Source organism: Gopherus flavomarginatus, chromosome 4 (genome assembly GCF_025201925.1).
Source record: "Gopherus flavomarginatus isolate rGopFla2 chromosome 4, rGopFla2.mat.asm, whole genome shotgun sequence".
Lineage (NCBI taxonomy): Eukaryota > Metazoa > Chordata > Testudines > Testudinidae > Gopherus > Gopherus flavomarginatus.
The window spans coordinates 81,443,850-81,464,665 of NC_066620.1; the positions used below are offsets into that span (position 1 = coordinate 81,443,850).

The window sequence follows — 20,816 nt, forward strand, 5'->3', positions numbered from 1 at the left end:
CCATGCACTTCTACTGGAAGAGCTTGAATGCACTGATAAGGCATATCAAATGTCTCAGTATGAATACATATTCATTGGTTAACTCAAGAAAGATCAGAGGCGCAGCACAGAACTCAAAGCCTTTGGGGAAGAGGATCTAACATGGCTTTTTATGCTCCCAATTCTGGGCTTCTCTGGGGGCTAAGTGACCCACCATAATTTAGACATCCCTATGGAGCTAAATTATGACATACTTCTAAGGCTGCCCTATAGGTTGCAATGCTGTCTGGAATCCTAGCTGCAGGACCACCTTTCACACCTCCTTTGTCAGGGCTTGCAAGGGATTCTTAGATGGCTGCCTCACAGCTGTCTTCCTCAGTTCCTGTGCGGGGAGAATTCTCTTGGCCACATGTGGGGGTCTAAAGAACTTTTTAAGTTGCTCTTGCCCCCTTACCTGACGTACAGGGGATGGAGTCAGAGTGAGAATCTCACCCATCGTTTTTACCCACTCTGTCCCGCAACATATAATGAATTTACTGCAGGACTAGATAGAAGAAGCACAGCAGCCAAGCTGTTGTTCAAATACACATTTGAAATAATTGCAAAATGAACACAAGGGAATCATGTTTTGCAGTTAGACAATAAAACCTACCACCCTAGAATTTATACCATTCTCAAATGTAGTCATTAAGAAGCTGAAAATTTCTTGTTTAATTTTCTGAATTGCTACATTTAATCTGTAAGTCTTCAAAGCACTCATTTAAAAGTTACAGTATCTTTGGATGTGATGACTTCCCCAGAAGTAAAGTGACACTCCAGCGCATTACAACAACAAAAAGTTAAGGCAGTTATTTAAGTTATAAAGCCAATCACTGTTAGATAATGCCAGTTACAAGATTACCCATGCAACCTTAACTTGGCCTTCTTGTGAATCCATCCTATGCACTAAATGAGGCACGGTACCTGTGGGAGAAAAAATATGTGATTGTGTATTTAAAAACTGAATTAGAAAGAAAATACTACTTATATGTACATGATGCAATGTCATACAGACATTTGAGTAATTACTGAGTGAATAAAGGCACTCTTGCATTTAGGTAAATAGTCAGAATATCAATTATCACTGGTGCTTTTTATTTTATCTAAATCTATTCAATCATTGGAAACTGCTTACGCAAAGTTCCACTGAAAACTGTATAAACACAACTTTAATTATAGTTCACCTCTTTATCACATGATGATGAAATTGTCATGAATACATGCACATTCATATTTGCATTTCATTTAGTGAAAATCTGTTTGTTCTCGTGTATCTGAACTAAGATCCCTGTTTTTCAAAAACTCAGTTTTCAGTTGGCTTTTTTCCCCCTCTAAAACATAATTTCATTTACTAGGTATTATCTTAAAACAGCTACTACAGCACCAAACTACAGCTTAGCTATTGATAAGGACTTGTTCGACGAAATTAGTAGGGACAACGTAATGTGTTAGAAGTATAAAGTAATGCTCTCTAACTAAATATAAAACAACAAAGGCAGAAGGGAAATGAGGCTTTTTTGTTGTTAGTTTAATTATGGACAGCTGAGGCAGGCCTAAGGCCCAGATAACTTAAAAGCCTAATCATTTGTTCTCCAATTGCATTGTGGTACCTGATCTAATGTCAAACTAAACAGAAATTTGTATCATAGCAGTGTATACGGTGCTGAAAAACCAGTGGCTCCAAGTCTTTCATGGCAACCGTATTAGCTTAATAGCCTAAAGTTGACTTGCAAAGGAGAAAACAGTTGAGTTTGTGCCTTATTTTTATGATCAAAGAAAACTTGAAAAGGGATGTTAAGAGGTTGGGGACATGAGCTCAGTTTAAAGGGTTTCTTCTGCCTGCCTTTTTTTTTTTTTTTAAATACCCTTAGAAATAGCAGACATTACAAATCTGGTCTATCCTGTCTACTGAAAGACTCATTGGTCGCCTCAAGATGTGAATTTAGAGCAGTAGTTCTCAAACTTTTGTACTGGTGACCCCTTTCACTTATCAAGCCCCTGAGTGTGACCCTTCCCTTATAAATTAAAAACACTTTTTAATATACTTAACACCATTGTAAATGCTGGAAGCAAAGTAGAGTTTGGGGTGGAGACTGACAGCTCACGACCCCCTATGCAATAACCTCTCAACTCCCTGAGATCTTTACTTAAGAGGTAGCAGTGCTGAATCTTAAAGATGTTGTTTTTCCCAAGTGTTTCTTAACTATTTTAAGTTAAATAGACATTAACAAAAAACAAGTGGTTTTTAAATAGTTTGAATAAAAATTGCTTCACTATCTGATCAGTCTTCCAGAGTAAATAAGACTTGAATTTCTAATGAGAAGAAAAAAAGGAAGGAATATGTTTTTTCTTAAAATAAACTTTCTAGGCCACCTTCATGCATCATAAAGAAACAAAAAGGGCTCCATTGCACATCACCTTGTCTGTGGCTGCCTCACATGCTGTAACCAGCAGTGGTTATGTGAGCCTGCTCATATCAAAGATTTGTGGTCCTAAAAGTTGCATTTGGAGGTCCCCATACTCTACTGCAACTTAAATTGTTCATAACTGACTAGAAGGCAAGCACCGTGGCCCATCAGAGAAGCAAGCAGTGCCAGTGTACTGGAGTCCAACAAGGAAGCTCATTAAAGAGAGGGAGAGACAAGACTTCTATTAGTCATAAAAGCTGGAAGCATCTATACTAGTACATGTACCCGTGTCTGGGGGAATGCTGTTGTTGATGGCATATGATAAGCTTGAAGAATGAGTTACAGTAGAAGAATAGTAAATTGAGTTTGGTGTCATCTGACTATAGAAGGTGAGGATTGATCCCACAGCATGGAATCAGGATGCTGATATAGGTAATGGCTCCTACCTGGGAGATGCCCCAAGAACAACTACTGGTGCCTATGGAAGATGCTGATTCCTGCTAACCAGGAAGGCCATCGAAATTGAGAGAGGTTAAGAGAAAGTAGTGCTGCAGGGCTGCACCATAGTTGTCTCGTGAATAGAGGTTCTGAGTTCTGTTTGATCTTCTCACCTTCATGAGTAGAAAAATTCAGCAAGAAAGAATGCTGAAACACTTAAGTATCATACTGTATGAGCTATTACTTTGTTTCCTTTTTTTCAAAAGGAAGTGGAAAATACACCTAACTGGCTCTGAATAATGTAATGAGATAAGCGGTGGGGTTGCTGAGAAATGTGTGTGGATCTCTTGATTTTTCTGGATGCAAAGGAATAAGCGGAGTGGGTGTCATAGCAATGATAGTAATTAGTCACAATCTATGACAAGGCAAATGACATAGTAATTGCAGCATTTTTCCTTGTCATTTGAAGCTTATAATTATAGTACAGCTAGCTAACAAGATTACATTCTAACTTGGGCTGTTTTAATCACCTCTGTTGTTCTGAAATGTAATGGTAAAATTCCACAGTCCTCCTGAGGCTGCCAGTTGTTTTCAGCATCACAACTATTTGATAACTTTGACAACTATGTACTCCCTTTATCCTAAGGGGAGTAGAAAAGCATGATATGTAAAATGAGAGATTGGGCAAATACATATTTTAATACAGTAAAAAAGGGGAAGTGTTAAGGAAGCACTCCGGTTGTTAACTTTGTTAGACTTCAGTTTGACCGATGAATTCTGATTATTTTAGCCATTTCTGTGGCAGATGTAAATGAGTTTTTATGAAACAGAAGCCACAGTTTTATTGGGGAAATAGAGAAGGATGTGATGCAAATCATTTGTTAGGTTCATTTGATTTTTTTTTATATTGATAAAAGTAGTCCTGAGCCATGCAGCATTGAACAGAAACTGCCAAGCAGCATTCAGCTTGAATATTTTAAGGTGAGCAACTGTTATTAAAGTTTAAAATCTTGTCCTTTGTTTAACATTTCCTGTATTTCAAATATAATAATGACACAGTACATTACATACAGAAATACAGCACAGCAGGGTATGCATTAGTAAGCTGTTGCAGCACACCTCTTCGATATTGACAGATATGTCCGTAAACTATAAAAGCTCACCCTGATGTGACTTAGTGCTGTTGGAGTATGACCACTAACTTTTTTGCTATTGTTGTAATAGCCAGCCACTGTACCTCTATAGCTGCCAGGGAGCTACTCCAACAGCCCTAATGCAGTGTAAACCTGAGGAGGGGGAAAAGTTCTTGGGCTTGGTATGGGGAAGAAGATGGAGGTTTTAGCTTGTGACAATCATTGAGCTGAAATGTTGGGCTGTGCTGCTTCGTTGCTTGTTGTAAGTGGGTACTGTTGCATCATACTGTAGTGAGTCTACAACTCACTGGTGATTCTTGTTCTGATGTTAGTAGATCTGAAGTGTTGTTTTAATATGCTGTTGAAAGGTACGCCAACTCTTTGTTTCTGGAAGTGTTCCATTTTCCTATTCATAAATTGGTTTATAAGTTAGGTTTGGAGGCTATATGATGCCTTAGCTTAGGGATGGACTCAGTAATAGCTTTTTTCATCTTGAATTGCTGTGACCCTGCATATCACTGTGCTCTCAGACATCATGCTCATATAAAGAACTTGTAACCAATCAACATTCTAACCCATCAGCATTCCAGAAGTTGGAACTTCTGCCATCATTCCCAGTCTTCCTATCAGTCACATTGGTGTTTGTGTGGTAGGGCAATAGAATTACATTACTTTATTTTTCTCAAAAGGTGATGGTAGAAAATGTTCTTTCCTTTTCCATCCAGTGGAAAGCTGTGGTGGGTTTTTTTATATTCCGATTTGTTACCTTTCATAAATTAACTGTCTATGATAGGCAGCAAACAGTTACAGAAAGATTAGTCCTCTGTGTACAGAACTCTCACTGAAGTCAGTGTCAGTTTTGCGCATGCTGGGCTTGCAAGATCGGGCCCTAAATGTAATGGAGAATCGGCTTCATGGGTAAAATACCTTCTTCTGCTGTTTAATAATTCAGAATGAACCAATCAATCATCTTTAGCTAAACTTTATTTCAGCTTGTGGAGGTAGGCTTAAAGATGTATTTACTATGTAATAGCTCTTTACAGTAGTGAAGGTATTTGAGGCATATGACACAACCTTACAGAATAATGGATTTGATGTCTGTGGAGGCAGATCTGGCTTTGAGGGTTAGATTTACACAAGTGAATTCAGGACGAGCTCAGTGAGTTAGAGGAGAACTCTGTCTTGAGGATTGTGAAGTGCAGTTGAATCTAATCAGGAGTGAGAATGGAGAAGCAGATAGATCAGTCAAGTTGTAATGCTGGGCAACACACTCATTTCTCATTACTTATACTCCAGAATGCAGTAGCATACGTTCCCTCTAGGGCCATGGCCTACCCATTAGCCAGAGTAATTTGCCTACCATTCAATGAACATAAAGTTGTACTTTGCACAGTTCCTGCAAGGGTCATTAGTAAGGGAGAGCTCATTGTGCCATCTTCTGGTCTGCCTTTCTGGAGTGTGGGCAATAATCTTGTCCTTAATATACACATCAAGACTCCTTGTAGAGTCTCTTTAAATTCTCCAGTGAATTTCAATGAAAATCCTGTCAGAATTTGCTGAAAAGATTCTGCAATTCTCTTTGGTTATTATAATTCAGACCTGTCCGATCCCTGACCACCACCATAATAAAGAGAAAAATCATCTTTTCTTTTGCCACATCTCACCCAGCAGATATTTGAGGGAGTCTGAAAATAATGGGGAAACAGTCTGCTTCCACCTCTTTTGCTTTCTTCCTTTCTCGCCCATTTTATTTTCCTGTTGTCTGACCTGTTTCTTTTTCTAAAGTACTATTCCTTTCTGCAGACCTCTTTCCCCTCAAGATTTGCTCAACTGAACTATTTTCCTGCACTATGTAATACTGTTTTTCCTAGCTATATATTGCCCCAGTGATTAGTTGTTCATGTGTAATGCTTTTGCCCAACCCTCTCTCTCTCTTTCTCTCAACATGGTTCACTTGCTACAAACTCATTATCGTGACTTTAACATTTTGATTTCCTCAGCTAAGGAGTGGAGTCTGTAATGGGATTCCAATCATAAATATTTGGTAGGTTTTAAGTTTTCTAGTTTTAATAAAAAAATGGATGGAATAAATTGTTCCTTGATATGAAAACGGATTGGAAACTTCATATGGAGCTTGATTAAAAGCTTATTGAAGTCATTGGAAAGGTTCCCACTGATGTTATGGGCCAGATCCAAAGCCCTCTGGAGGTTTGGGCGCTTGTCAAAGGAAGCTGTGCATGAGCAGGCTAGAGTTTTGAGGCTGATTACAAATTTTTTGGAAAACCTAAGAAATTAGGCTCAAATTCTCCTCTCATTTATACTGGTGCAATCATACTGCGCTCAGTCTGTAATTGAAGGGAGAGTTTGGCACATCGTTGTCCTTTATTTGGACACCATTATTTTAATATAGCTTGACTGACAAAAAGAGCACCTATCGAAGCTCTGGGCACTGTCCCAATACTTAAGATACAATAATCTTTTAAAAAAACAAAACGAAAAATTTAAATGGCTCAACTCACGTAGCAGAAACAGCCCGCCAGGCAGTAAAAGGATACAAAAATGCTCCACATACTTCGTCACACGGCATGGCTAGGTGCCATAGCCCTATCACAAAGGGCTGAGGAAAATAAGTGAGACTTACAATGCATCCTGAAGGCTAATGATTAATACTTAGATTGGGCCTCATTCTCCAAGGCGCTGGGCATCCTTAGCTCCCATTAAAGTCCCCCAGTAAAGAAACCTGTTGAGACTTAATATAATGTTGAAGGATTTCAGCTAATGATGGAACATTTTTGCATGAAACGGAAATTAATACACCTCTACCTCGCTATAATGTGACCCAATATAACACGGGTTTGCATATAGCGCAGTAGCAGCAGGGAGCCCCGGACCTTTTAAATCCTGCTGGAGCCCTGCTGCTGCTACCCTGGGACTACAGCAGTGGGGCTCGCTAGTGATTTAAAGGGCCCAGGCTCCCCACAGCGGCCAGAGCCCAGAGCTCTTTAAATCACCACCAGAGCCCTGCCGCCCCTACCCCAATATAACAGGGTGTCAGCTATAACGCAGTAAGATTGTTGGCTCCCCATGACCGCATTATAGCGGGGTAGAGGTGTATATTGTAATTGACCCCAGCACACAAATCAGTATGTGTTTTGTGTAGCACTAAATCGAGGGGAGTGATACATCTGTATGGAAAAATTATAGAATTTGATAGGTATGAAACCAATACGCTCTATAAAAATCACTCTACAGCCTATACGTTCCAATACAGTGGCTGAAACACATAAAAAGGTTAACATTCACAAAATCGTATAACAGGGATAATAGATATCTATTAAATTGTATAGTATAGTTCAAAACCCAATATAAGAGAGGTTTTCATTTTCTTTTTAATTTCTATTGGACTTTTCCATAAGGACAGAAAAAAGTAAAACTCTTTACCTGCGTATTTTGGAAGATTTAGATTTATCCCATGAATATGAAAGAATAAGTACAAATAAATGTTAAGACAATTTACTCTAAGATTCAGATTATAATTAATGCCATATGTATCACATTAATTGGTGACTTCACAAAGGGTATTAAACTCACTGTTTGCCCCTGAGGAAACAGTTAGGAAGAAACTCTATGAATCAAGACTGTTTCCTATCCCCTATGTTGGAAAACCATGTAAAAGAATGATCTGGCCTTGTAAGAGCAGGTTCAGACCTTTGGTCTAATACCTTGAAAAGTAGATATGCTGATCATCTGCTGTTTTCATAAGGGGAACTTCTGATATTTTATGTTTAATGGGAATGTTTAAACAACACTGACTATTTCAGTATCACTAGTTTAATAATGGCTATCACTTTCTTTTCTCCTATTAGGTATCCAAGGCTGCAGCTGATTTATTGGCATACTGTGATGCTCATATTGGAGAAGATCCCCTTATTATACCAGTGCCTGCATCTGAAAATCCCTTCAGGGAGAAGAAATTCTTTTGTACTATCCTTTGAGTCAGTTTTAATTAAAAATGTCCTTTGTGAAAATCCATTACTGATGGTGCATGCTTTTAGATTTTCCCTGAGTTATCAACAATTAAACCCACAGTTACAATATTTTTAGAAGCACAATACATTTTTATGGTAAATAAGTGGTTTACATGCAGATTTTAGGATAGCCTCACTTTCCTGCCAGTGCATAAATTTTAATAATTTCAGTTCTCAATAAAGATTGTTTTGGTTTTTAATGAAAGAACCAAATACAATATTAAATGGTAGATATCTTTGCCAGTCATAGATTTTTCTGAGACCAAAATCAGTCATACATATTCTTGAACCTATTTTTAATTTTCATTTTCTTAGAAAGGTAATTTATTTTCTTTTGCCGTTACAAATATATATTTAACAAAGGCAGAATGACCTCTCTTGAAGCAGAATGCCAGTTATTGCTGTAATGCTGCTTGGAACGGTCAATCCTGTACAGTAAATGGTATTTCTAAATGTGGATCTTTAGTGAACACTGTAGCAAATTTTACTTTAAAACTTGGTGGAATTAAGCAACATTGTGATTCTGAAATTTCCTTTATTGAAGAAAATAAAGGAGCGTACAATCTAGGACTTGCTTTTTTCCTTTAGCTTAACTCTGCACCAAGAAGGCTTATAGAAATACAAAAAGCCATTTACCTCCCATTCTAAAATTGTAATGATATAAACTTGTAGGAAGCTTTGAGTAAATCCTTGTTCATTCTTTCAGTTCAGCTGTGCTATGGAGCAGGTTATGCTGCTGCTTTTGAACAGAAGTAGAGTAGGTCCTTAGCTAATACTTGCTGCTGATTGCAACATAGACTTTAAAGCCTCAGACCTGCCCTGGTATAAGCCCTTAGTGAGGCATGTGTGAAATATACTTTATTTAAAATAGATGCATTTAGAAGATGAGGATGATGTAATGAGCAAGAGTGGTATATCTTTCCCCTTAATTAAATGTTTACATTTACAGTCTGTGTACCCAAATTGAAATAACCACTGCCATATTGTTTATTTTTCAATATCTGATCCTATCATCTGTACAATCCCTCCAGAACAAAATGTCAAGGCATTGGGAAGCGTAAACGCAGATGTCTGTCACAGTGCCTTGAAGGATGTGCCAGAAGACTTCTGTAGGTTTAGATGTTCTGTGCTGTCTTGACACACTGGTTCAGTGCCCAGAATGTTCTCAGTGTGTGAAAGCATAAGGCTTCAGCCAAATCCTGTTTCCACTGAAGTCAATAGAAGTTTTGTCATTGACTTCATTAGGAGCTAGATTTTTTTGCACTGATTTTCACCTGTTTAGATGTGGTGGTAATAAACACTGATAAATTCCTGGGAAAAATTAAACAAAATAACATCTGAAAATGAAAGGCCCTATATATCAGATACCTTATTATAAGTGGAGCAAAAATTGTTTTCTGAAAACTTTAAAAAAAAAATCATTGTGTTTCTTCTTGCTTAATAAGGTCTTTTAGGGAATCCTTTCTACATAGTAAATGATGTTGTAACTTTGATAAGGCTGTTCTGATCACCATGGTAACATGTTCACTTGTCCTTCCTCAATGTATACAGTTTTAATAGAATAGAGAGCAAGGGGAATGTAGACCACACAGCTGTATTCTCAAAGGTTTTGTATGAGTTTGCATTTGTGGCTCATTAACACAATCTCATCTAGCATTTTAATATTGCAACAGCTTATTTAGAATTCTTGTTTTCTATTTCAGATTACTTGTAATGTCTGCAAATTAAAGAGCTACATCAAATACACTTGTGCATCAGTGTTTAAAAAAAGCTGTGTTTACAAAAATCAAGGCTGTTCATTAGTAAACTTATTTTGAAATGAAAACAACTCATTGTTTTGTGCATGATGGTCTGCACTCTGAAACTGATGGAATTAGTCTTAAACGTGTCTGTTCTTGTTTTCTAATAACCCACTAGCATGTTTATAACAACTTTCATCCTCTTGAACAAAGATCAGTCCAAAACTTAGCTAAATCAAGATAATTAATTTTATACCTACTGAGACTCTTATGTGCTTACAGTAAAAAGGGGGTAAATATGTAATCCATATTTGGTGTATTGTATGTATATAATATATCTGAGGAGAATATACTATGCAACTCTAATTTTATTTGGAAATGGGATACCTTTCTCCCATTTTTACAAACTGTTCATGTTCTGTTTAACATCTCTGTGTGTGTGTGTGTGTGTGTGTGTGTATACCATGGGCAAATAGTGCCTAATTAGAAGGACCTCGTAGTACAATGTAATGGTAACAGTTCTAGATCACTTAAGAATTGCCTTTATTCAAGGGTTAATAACAAAATATACTTCTATGGCTCTCCATAATTAAGGGTGGAACTAACTTTCCATTTATGTATGTTTGGGTAATGTGACACCTCTAACATTTTCAAGAATGGCCTCTTTCAGCCACAGATTTTGACCATATCTCTATTGGATTTTTTATTATTACTTTACCATACTTGGCGATGATTCACATCAGCTACTTTTGAGAGATGGAATGTAGTTTCATGTTTGGAAATTTCTTCCTACACTACTTAAGTTTTTTGACCATCTTAGCTCCAAAAACTGCTTGTCCCAGAAACTTCACAGGAAAACTTATTTGAAAGGTCTCGTACTCCATTCCCCACAAAGGGGCTTCAGTTGCCGAGAGAATATACTCTCTGTCTATCCTGTGACAGAGACTTACTGGTTCTTCTTTGAGTGATGCCCGATGGTGCTCCACTATAGGTGCAGCAGCAGCCCCTACGGCTGGGATCGGAGATCTTCATCAGCAATGCCCATTGGACCACACATGTACACCTTCCCATCTCCCACCATGAGTGGGATGTGTATATATAGTGTTGTGTGGAGTGACTTTGGTCTGGGATGGAATCTGCAGCAGAGCCCCTTCTCCTTTTGACCTGTTAGTGCCTTACCTGTTAATTTTTAGTGTAGGTTAGTAGTTACTTCTTCCTTTCTCATCCTCTCACTTAAAAAAAAAAAATCACTTTTCTGTTTTCTTGCCCTCCCCGTTAGTTCGTAGCTTAGGTTTTTGTTTTCCCGCTTCCTGCCATTCCCAACCAGGAAGCTTTTTCCCCTCACCCTTATACCCAGATCTCCTGGATTTAAGAGGTGCATTTCCTGCCAAGACACCTTCCCTGTAACTGAGTCACCCAGAGTGCATTCACTGCCTGGGAGAGGGACACGTCCCGCAAAAGTGTACTCATTGCTGCAACCTGACTGGGAGGCCCAGCAAAAAATGGGACATTTGGTTACAACTTCTCCTCATGGAGAAATCACTGCTTCTAGCATCGGACACCTCCCCCATGCAACTCTCATGCTCTTCTAGGTTGTCCACCGACCCTCATTCACCACATCCCTCTAAAAGAAAATCTTCTCTTTCCTGCGTTGATAGGAAGAAACAGGCTCCCTCATCACCCTCTGAGGCTCTGCCCACCAGAACACCATCCCTTGCGAGGTCAGTTGTCTCAACATCCTTGGCCAGGGGACATAGCTCGAGGGACTATCCAGTACCTCCGGTACTGGAGCTAAGTAAAGGTCTAAAGATCCTGATCAGGCAAACCTATAGCTGTTAGCACCGTGTCTTAGCACTGGAGATCAAGACACAAGACCTTCAGGAATGGTGCCAATTGCCCTGACCAGACCAACTTTGGGTACTATGGCACCAACAATACCACCAGTGCTGATGACCATTTCAGCACCAACCAAAACATCAGCACTGAGCAAGTCTTCAATTCCATCTGCTGGCTGCTCAAGGGAATGCACCTCTTCCTCAGTACAGATGTGCTGGTGCCGGTTTGCTCCTCCCCAAGAGTTCAGATATCCTAAGTACGTACTTGTATCTCATATGTCTGAATCACCACTACTCAGACACGACCTCTCTTCACTTCCGCCGTCCTCTCTGGAGTTACACCATTCTTCTCTTCCTCCTCCAAGGACAGCACTGCCCTTACCCAGCAACACAGAGAAGGAGGAGTACTCCATCCGCACCCTCATACTCTGGACAGGCGCAAAAGGCGTCCTCTACTCTTCTTCACAATCCACAGCTGGACCAGGACCCTAGTATGGACCACCATAGATGCAACTCCATGTGCCACTCCCTCCACATTGGCCATTCTGGAATCCTTGGGCCATGTACAGAGCACAGTTTGGGAGGTGTCCCGTAAAACAAAGCCAAAGACCTCCATATTTGCCATCTCCATTGGTCTCCCAACCACCAGAGGCTGAGCCTCTCCTCATAGCTGATGAGGAGGAAGAAAAGGAGGAGGAAATTCCACACCACTCCACTTAGCCTCATCATGGGAAGAAAAGATCACACATCTCTCTACTGTAGCCAATGACTTCAAACACTTCCAGGCTTTGTTTTGCTGGATTGCAGACTCTCTCCAGATTCCTTTGGCGGAAGGAAGTGAAAGATCAACATAAACTGCTTGACATCCTGCACACATCCTCATCCAGAATATCACTCTCTGTCAATGAGGCCATTCTCAATTCCAGCAAGGTGCTCTGGTAGACACCAGCATCCATCCCACCAACCTGCAAATGGCAGACAAAAAATATTATATTGGAATTTCTTTTTTTTTCATCCACCTCAAATTCCCTAGTTGTCAATTCTGTGCATGAAAAAAGACACCAGTACCAGTCTTGATCCACCCCCCATGACAGACTGGAAGCTATTGGATCTGTTTGGACCCTAAGGCTTATTCATTTGCTACGCTCCAATTTTGAATATCCAATTACAAGACTGTCTTGGCCAAGTACAGTTGTCTCAACTATTCTAAAATGCAGGAACTCTGCCAAGACCTTCCTGATGACAAGAAAAAGTAACTCCGGGTGCTCAGTTCCGAAGGACACCTCTTGTGCTATACAGTTTTACAAGCCTCTTTGGACTCTGTGGATACTGCTGCCCATTCCATTGTGACTGCCAGAGTCATGAGACACAGGCATAATTGCTGCATCTCTCCAAACTTCCTAAGGAGGTACAAACCACCATCAAGAACCTACCCTTTGAGGGAACAAAATTATTCATGGAGCATATGGATGAGTCCCTATGCTTCCTTAAGAACTTTCGAGCAACTCTCCATTCTCTCTCTGCATTTACACACCAGCACTGAAGAGACGCTCAAGGAAATACCAACTTCCCCCGCAATAAACTCCCTAGCGATGCTACGATACTCAACACTGTTGATAAAAAGCCACCTACCAAGCACATACATACGACTCCTCAAGGGGGCCACCTCTCACACACCTTCAACCAAACAACTGTTTTGCAGCTATGGTTGAGGCCCCAAGAAGCCTTCCCCTGTGTCAATCACAACAGTTTGGCAACTACCTAGTCCCTTTCTTTCCATCAGGGAGGCTAATTACTTCAGACACGTGGGTTCCAGATCTCATCAAGGAAGGATACTCCATCCCTTTCCTATCTATCCCACCCCACTCCTCTATCTTCCCTCCCCAGCCCTCTTCAGGGACCATCTCATGAACTCATTCTGAGAGAAGAAATAATTCATCTTCTGCAACTGGAAGCTATAGAGCCAGTCCCATCCCAGCACAGAGGGAAGAGTTTTTTCTGCCATTATTTTCTGGTCCAAAAAAAAATCTGGTGGGTGGAGACCAATCCTAGACCTTCAAAACTAAACAAGTTTGTCAAACTGCAACGCTTCAAGATGGTTACCCTCTCCACCATTATCTCAGCACTGGGACTAGGGGACTGGTTCTCAGCCCTTAACCTCCACGATACGCATTTCCATATCACAATATACCCTGCCCATAGACATTTCCTCCAATTCATCGTGGGGACCGATCACAATCAATACAAAGTATTGCCCTTTGGACTTTTGGCAGCCTCTTGTGTGTTCTCCAAAGTCCTTGCGGTAGTTGCTGCCTACCTAAGCAAAGAGGGCATTCTCATCTTTCCATGCTTAGATAACTGTCTCCTCAAGGCCCCATCCAAAACTGATGCCCTTCATACCGTCCAAATGACAATGGACTTTTTCTCTGGCCTTGGCCTTCACATAAACCTGGAGAAATCTATGCTGACACCAGTGCAATACCTGGAGTTTATCAGCGCACAGATTGGCAGAGGCCCTGGAGGTTTTTTGCCTTCCTCTGCGGCATGGGACAAAGGTCACTTACTGGAGGATTCTGTGCACCTTGAGGTCTTAAACCATGATTTGAGGACTTCAATAACTCAGACATAGGTTAGGGGTTTGTTACAGGAGTGGGTGGGTGAGATTCTGTGGCCTGAATTGTGCAGGAGGTCAGACTAGATGACCATAATGGTCCCTTCTTAAGTCTATGAATCTATGGATGCCATTTGAACCAGAGCCTTCTTCCCAGCTCACAGATTTTCAACTAGAGTCAGTCTTGTATCCAGGGCGAGAACCTGCCCCCAGATCTAAGCCAGGACTTGTTTCCAGCTGCTCAGCTACAGGTCAGTGGCCACATTCGTGGTAAAGTACACATGGTTTCCAGGAATGGCTACATACAGTCTCTATATACCTCACAGACACAGCCTTCACAAACTCCAATCCATGCCTATAAAGGTCAGGAACTCACTACTCTGGTGGATACAGCCCAAGAATGTTTGTTTCAGGGTCCCTTTCCTTCAACCTGCTCTGTACATGAGTCTAACAACTGATGCCTCCTTAATAGGTTGGGGAGCTCACCTTCACACTCATACCGTGCAAGCCAGATGATCCTTAACTGAATCCATCCTACACATCAACCTCCTAGAGCTATGAGCAGTCTTTCTCCTACTGATTGTACATCACACAATCAGATTCATAGCACACTATCTCCTGCATGTTCTAAATCAACAGGCAAAGTGGAGCAAGGTCCCGTTCTCTGTGCTCGGAGGCTCTGAAATTATGAAACTGCTGTAGCTAACACGGCATCACCGTCTCAACCGCATATCTCCCTGGACACCAGAACACCACTGCGGACTTATTGAGCAGGAGATTCTCCCACAATCATAAGCCCTTCAACACATCTTCAGCTGCTAGGGATTCCCCACCATAGACCTCTTTGCCACACAGGAGAACTCCTCCTGCTCTCGTTTTGCTCAAGAGTGGGCCTAGGACACAGATCTCTGAGAGATGCATTCCTCATCACATGGGATGAGCTGTTACTCTATGCCTTGCCTCCTTTCCCCCTTTTGTTACAAGTACTTTACAAGATCCAGGGGAACCAAGCCTATGTCATGCTTATAGCTCTGCCATGGCTATAAGAGATCTGGTACACTTACCTCATTCACATGACAGTATGCCCTCAATCTCTCTCTGTCCGACTCCTTTCACAGGATGTGGGTCACATCCTCCATCCCAACCCACAGTTGCTCCACCTGAAAGTATGGCTCCTCCATGGTTCTGGGATTTGGAAATAACGTGTTCAAAAGCAGTTAAGTACTCTTAAATAGCAGGCACAATATGACTAGACGCACTTACCTCCACAAATGGACTAGATCCAATCCTGGTGCTCCTCCAATCAGGTCAAGACACTGAGTTCTTCATTATCACTTATCCTGGAGTATATTTTACACCTTAAATGATCAGGGTTATCCATGAGCTCCATTCGTGTGCATTTGGCAGCCATTATGACCTTTTACTACGATTTAGACGGCAACTCCATCTTCACCCATCCACTCATGAAATGATTCCTGAAGGGCCTCCAAAATCTTTACCCTCGCATACAGGATCCAACACTGGCTTGGGACCCCAGCCTTATCATACGCTCTCTTACTATACCTCTGTTCAAACCAATGGCAATATGTTCCTATCTTCATTTATCTATGAAGACAGCATTTCTTGTTGCTATCACCTCTGCCCGACAGGTTGATGAAATTGAAGCACTTATGGCATATCCCCTATACATAATTTTTCTTAAAGACAAGGTTACACAACGTCCACATCCAAAGTTTTTACCCAAGGTACCATTCTCTTTCCATCTAAATCAACCTATTCACCTTCCCTGCATCTTTGCAAAGCCACACACCAACCACCAGGAGGCAACATTACACATCCTGGATGTCAGATGAGCATTAGCTTTCTACCTGGACAGAATTAAATTTTTCCAAAAATTGCCACGCTTATTCCTTTCAATGGCTGAAAGCTCGAAAGGCACAGCCATTTCTAAGCACCATATTTCTAAACTGATCTCACACTGTATATATCTGTCCTACCAACTACACAATTGACAACTTCCTCCTGGAACTAGAGCACATTCCACGTGTTCGCTCTCCATCTTAATTGCCTTTCTCAACCATGTCCCCATTGCTGACATTTACAAAGCAGCCACATGGGCATCAGTGAACACATTTAGCCATCACTACGCCATTATTCAGGACACCAGATCAGATACTCTACTAGGATACACTGTCCTAACATCCACAGTAAATGCCACTCCAAAGCCCCATCCTTCCAATTTGGGACACTGCTCTATAGTCAATTACAGTGGAGCATCCACAGGGACATCACTTGAAGAAGAAAAGGTTACTCACCCTGTGTAGGAACTGAGTTTCTTTGTGATGTGTGTCCGTGTGGATGCTCCACTACCCACTGTCCCCCACTATGCTTCGGAGCTGAAAGATAAAATCTGTGGCAGAGAAGGAACTGTGGGGCGGTCGGACTGCACAGCGTTTTATATATATATATATAATATATATATATATAGCATGAGACGGGGAGGTGTGCATGTGCAGTCTGACGTGCGCTACTGATTAAGATATCTGTTCCCAGGCACAAGGGTCCTGCCACAACTACAGTGGAGCACCCATAGGGACATGCATCTCAAAGAACCTCAGTTACTGCACAGGGTGAGTAACCTCTGTATTTCCCCTGAGTAAGTTATTACCTCTAGACTGTAGCAATGGGTCTTTATTTTCAACACACTGGGCCTACTCCTACTCCCAATGACCTGAGTGACGAAAGAATTAGGCCTGTTGTCTAGTTTTGATACTTGGCTGTGTGTTATCCATGCTGCTCTTAGCACTGTCAATCTACATTTACTCTTTGCAGAATCAGGCCCTGAAGATGGTGCATACCCCCACTGCTCTCAGTGGAAGTTGAGGATGCTTGGCATTTTGCAGAACACACTCAGCACCTCACCAAATCAGGCCCTGAGAAAGGAAGCTGAATGTCAGTGTTTCTGACTTCTGATTTAAAGATTCATTCTTCTGGAACATAACCCAGGTGCTTCCTGGTCTGAGGAAGTAACTAACTCCCCAATGTGAGTTAATAATGAAATATAATCCAGCAGTAGTTGGATGGATGACATTTCTGAGGCTGGCTATTTTGAACCCAGTGTGGCCTGACGTCGTAGTCCCTGGTCTCTGCAGGTTGTTGAATACTCAATTTAAAGTCTCAGTTCCAGCACTGAAAACTGTTTTGCTCTGCCACATGACAGAATTCTCTTTCCCCACTCCCATAGTCAGCTGGCAGCAGTCTCTTCTGTTTCTGTTAATGGGTAAGACTTTTAGATTTGCTGTTGCTACTTTATTAATTACAGACATTCAAGGATAGGGAAGGAAGTTCTGTTTAAACTGAATTATCACAGTTTTAGCCTATAGGCCAAATTTTGCTCTTAGTCACACTGAGGATAAATCTAGAATAGTTCAATTGGCTTCAGCAGAGGTACTCTGAGAAGCCTAGAGTTGGTGTAACAAAGCAGAATTTGGCCCTTTGCTATGTCCATTCTTTGGCCATCTGCTTTGTCAATTTAATGCAATTATATGGCCACCTACCTAGGTCACTTATATAAAAGGAACAAATGTAATGTCTTACCAGAAGCAAATAACACTTTTTCGAAAACAGTGATATACGAAGTTGTATGTTAAAAAACAAAATAGCAATGGTTGATTATATTGCAATAATATTTTTATCAAAAGAGGAGAACAAACTCTGCAATTTGATATGATCTGGTTTATAGTGTTCCCATTCATTCAGATCAACTTTTACATGTGTTTTCAACTCAATACAATTGTATATACTGGTATAGAAAACACCAAGGATATCACAATCCTTTAGGACTGTCATAGAGTCTGATTGTTACTTCAGCAATACTAATGAGAAATTATGTACCTTTTTTTTCTTAAAAATATCTTTCATTCAGAAATGTTACTAGCCATAATTCAATAGACTGGCTTGAGAATTCCACTTGCGTTGTTGAGAGTAGCAGCAGTGGAACTATTGGAGCAAGTACTATGGAAGTATTTTAAGAGCCCCACAACCTGAGCTGTGGCCCAAATTCAGCTTGATGCAAATTTATGCAGCACTATTAAATCAAGGGTGTGCACCCACTGATACCAGAGCTGAATTTAACCCATTTTATTTACCAAATGCAAGGCCTGATGAAACATAGGAACAGCTTTTCTATCATATAGGAAGACACATAGCAGGTTTTGTGAAGTATAATTTTATCATGTAAATCTATGAATGAAAGAGCAGATTTATACTAAAATCAGCTATTTCTCTTCCCAAATTCGTACCTTGAAAAAATGTCTTATAGAGTGACTTATTAGTGCCACCTATTGGACAAAGTGATGATAGATTTTCTAAAAAAAAAACAAAAAAACGTGGGGGGGATTAAGTAGCCAGCTCGCTATGAGAAATCTCCTTTATATTCAGGTACAGCCCCCTGAACTGCAACCCAGAGAGAGCACTTCAATTTACATGACCGCAGTTCCACACCAGGGGTTTGCATAATGTTACCCAAATGCATGCCTGAGACTCAAAGTTCAGTTCCAGATCCAAACTTCTAAATTCACGAGACTTGAATTTAGAAGTTTGGAGGAGGGTATCCGATGTGGGTGTCTGGTTCCATACATTAAAGGTGTTCAGATCTAAACTGTCAATAAGTTTAGGGATCTTTGGATGCAGAGTTTTGGATTGTTCTGTAATAATTCCCATGCCTGAATCTTCCCATCTTCTATACACCATTCAGATTTCTGTTCCTTACTTCCAATGCACTTCACAACTCTGCCATCATTTACATCTCTGCCACCTTTCTCTGTTCAGTCTTCACAAGCTACTTTCCTTACTGTTTCTTTTATCTACTCCTGAGGTCTAGGTCAGATTGTGTTTTAAGTGCCACAGAATAAGAACCTAGATACAGTATAACTCAGCCCACCCCTTAAGCTTTGAACAATGTCTCACTTAAAGCATACCAAGCAGTCGCCTCTCTTTCACTAAACTTTTGAAAACTCCTCTGATTCTCAAACACCATACATGCCTTTATCTCTGAACTGTCCCCTATATTGCCTTTACACACTCTAGTCTCCTTAAGACAGAAATCTTGTTCTTTGTGTAGCATATTGTAAAGCGATGTGATATTAAGTTATTGTAGTGAGAGGAAGGAGGATCCACATTTCCTCTTAACTGTATAATTATAGCAAAGACCTATAGACTGACTGTTAGCCTTTCCAATCACCTTGACTTTAAAAAGGTTTAATGTAACAGTTTTATTTTTTTATCACAAATGGCTTAACTTTTTGTTAACATTCCTGGGCTGTTTCTTGACTAAGCGATTCTTTGCATTGTAGCTCAGATGCTTCCTTACTTATCGTGCCTCTATTGGCAGGAATCTCACAAGTCCTGTTTTGAGAGACTGAGAGAGAGGGAATTTTTTTTTATACTCTAGAGATCAAACAAGACTTCAGAAGTTAAACATAGTAAGTCTCTTTTCAAAAGAAGCTTAACAAAAAGTTAAAATAAGGAATGTGATGGATATAAAATTCAGAGTTTCTTTTATAACCTTCCAGTGCTGACATTTACCAGATTGTCAGCTGTTACAGGTTTTGCCATTCACAAAGAGCAAAATGTATGTTTTTCAGTCTTATTTTTATTTCAGAATAAGGAAATAAGAACAACAAATAGTGCCCATGCGTGTACAGTGACATAAAACAGAATAACGTCTTACAGCTACCCCTGCCAAACAAACACTTCAACGGAGGGAATGTATATATGATACACGCAAAACTATGTTAAAGGAACATTATGGTTGCAAAGTCAAGCACTCAGAAGTTAGGAAATGCCAGAAGTAAGGTTGCTTGTGCAACCTTAATTCAGCTCCTTTGGGCTTATGCATTGATTGTCTTTACCTACATGATTTTTCACAGACCTTCTGCATCATTCAGTGCACAGGTGGATGGTGCTCCATTAATGAGCAGCTATTCAGTATTATTTTATCATCATAGTTCAATGTGTAGCACCAGGCCTTACTTACTGTACACCAGTGGTGGGCAACCTGTGGGCCGCACATGGCCCGTTAGGGTAATCCTCTGACAGGCCGTGAGACAGTGTTTACATTGATAGTCCGCAGCATGGCTTCCCGCAGCTCCCAGTGACCGTGGTTTTCCGTTCCTGGCCAATGGGAGCTGTGGGAAGCAGTGTGAGCCACAGGGACATGCTGACCGCCACTTCCTGCAGCTCTCATTGGCTGGGGACGGTGAACTGCGGCTACTGGGAACTGTGAGTGGCTGCGTCTGCGGACAGTCAACGTAATCACTGTCTCTCGTATCTCGTCCGCCAGCAGATTACACTGATGGCCCGCAGGCCACAGGTTGACCACCACTGCTGTACACTATTCAAATCTCTGTTGAATACAGAATTATTAATTTCCTCATGGGATTTTCTGTAGTGCTCATCACTGAATGCTTTGCCAATATGAATTAATTTACCTCCACAATACCCCTATGAGGGTGAAAGGGTAGTATTTGCCCTATTTTACAGATGGGGAGTTGAAGCACAGAGAGATTAAGGTAAAAAGTATTCACTATTTGGGTGCCCAATTTG

The 20,816-nt window shown here is 40.7% G+C and overlaps 1 protein-coding gene across 4 annotated transcripts in view; it reads left to right on the forward strand.

The window, feature by feature from the left end:
* The window catches only part of GNG4 (G protein subunit gamma 4), a 32,799-nt gene extending 22,749 nt beyond the window's left edge, over positions 1–10,050 (forward strand). For all 4 annotated transcript variants that reach the window (XM_050950479.1, XM_050950481.1, XM_050950478.1 and 1 more), the window contains exon 3: positions 7,864–10,050. In XM_050950479.1, the coding sequence (XP_050806436.1) occupies positions 7,864–7,992 (129 nt within the window). In that variant the 3' untranslated portion in view covers positions 7,993–10,050. The remainder of the gene's footprint in view (positions 1–7,863) is intronic.
* The last annotated feature ends 10,766 nt before the right edge of the window (positions 10,051–20,816 follow it).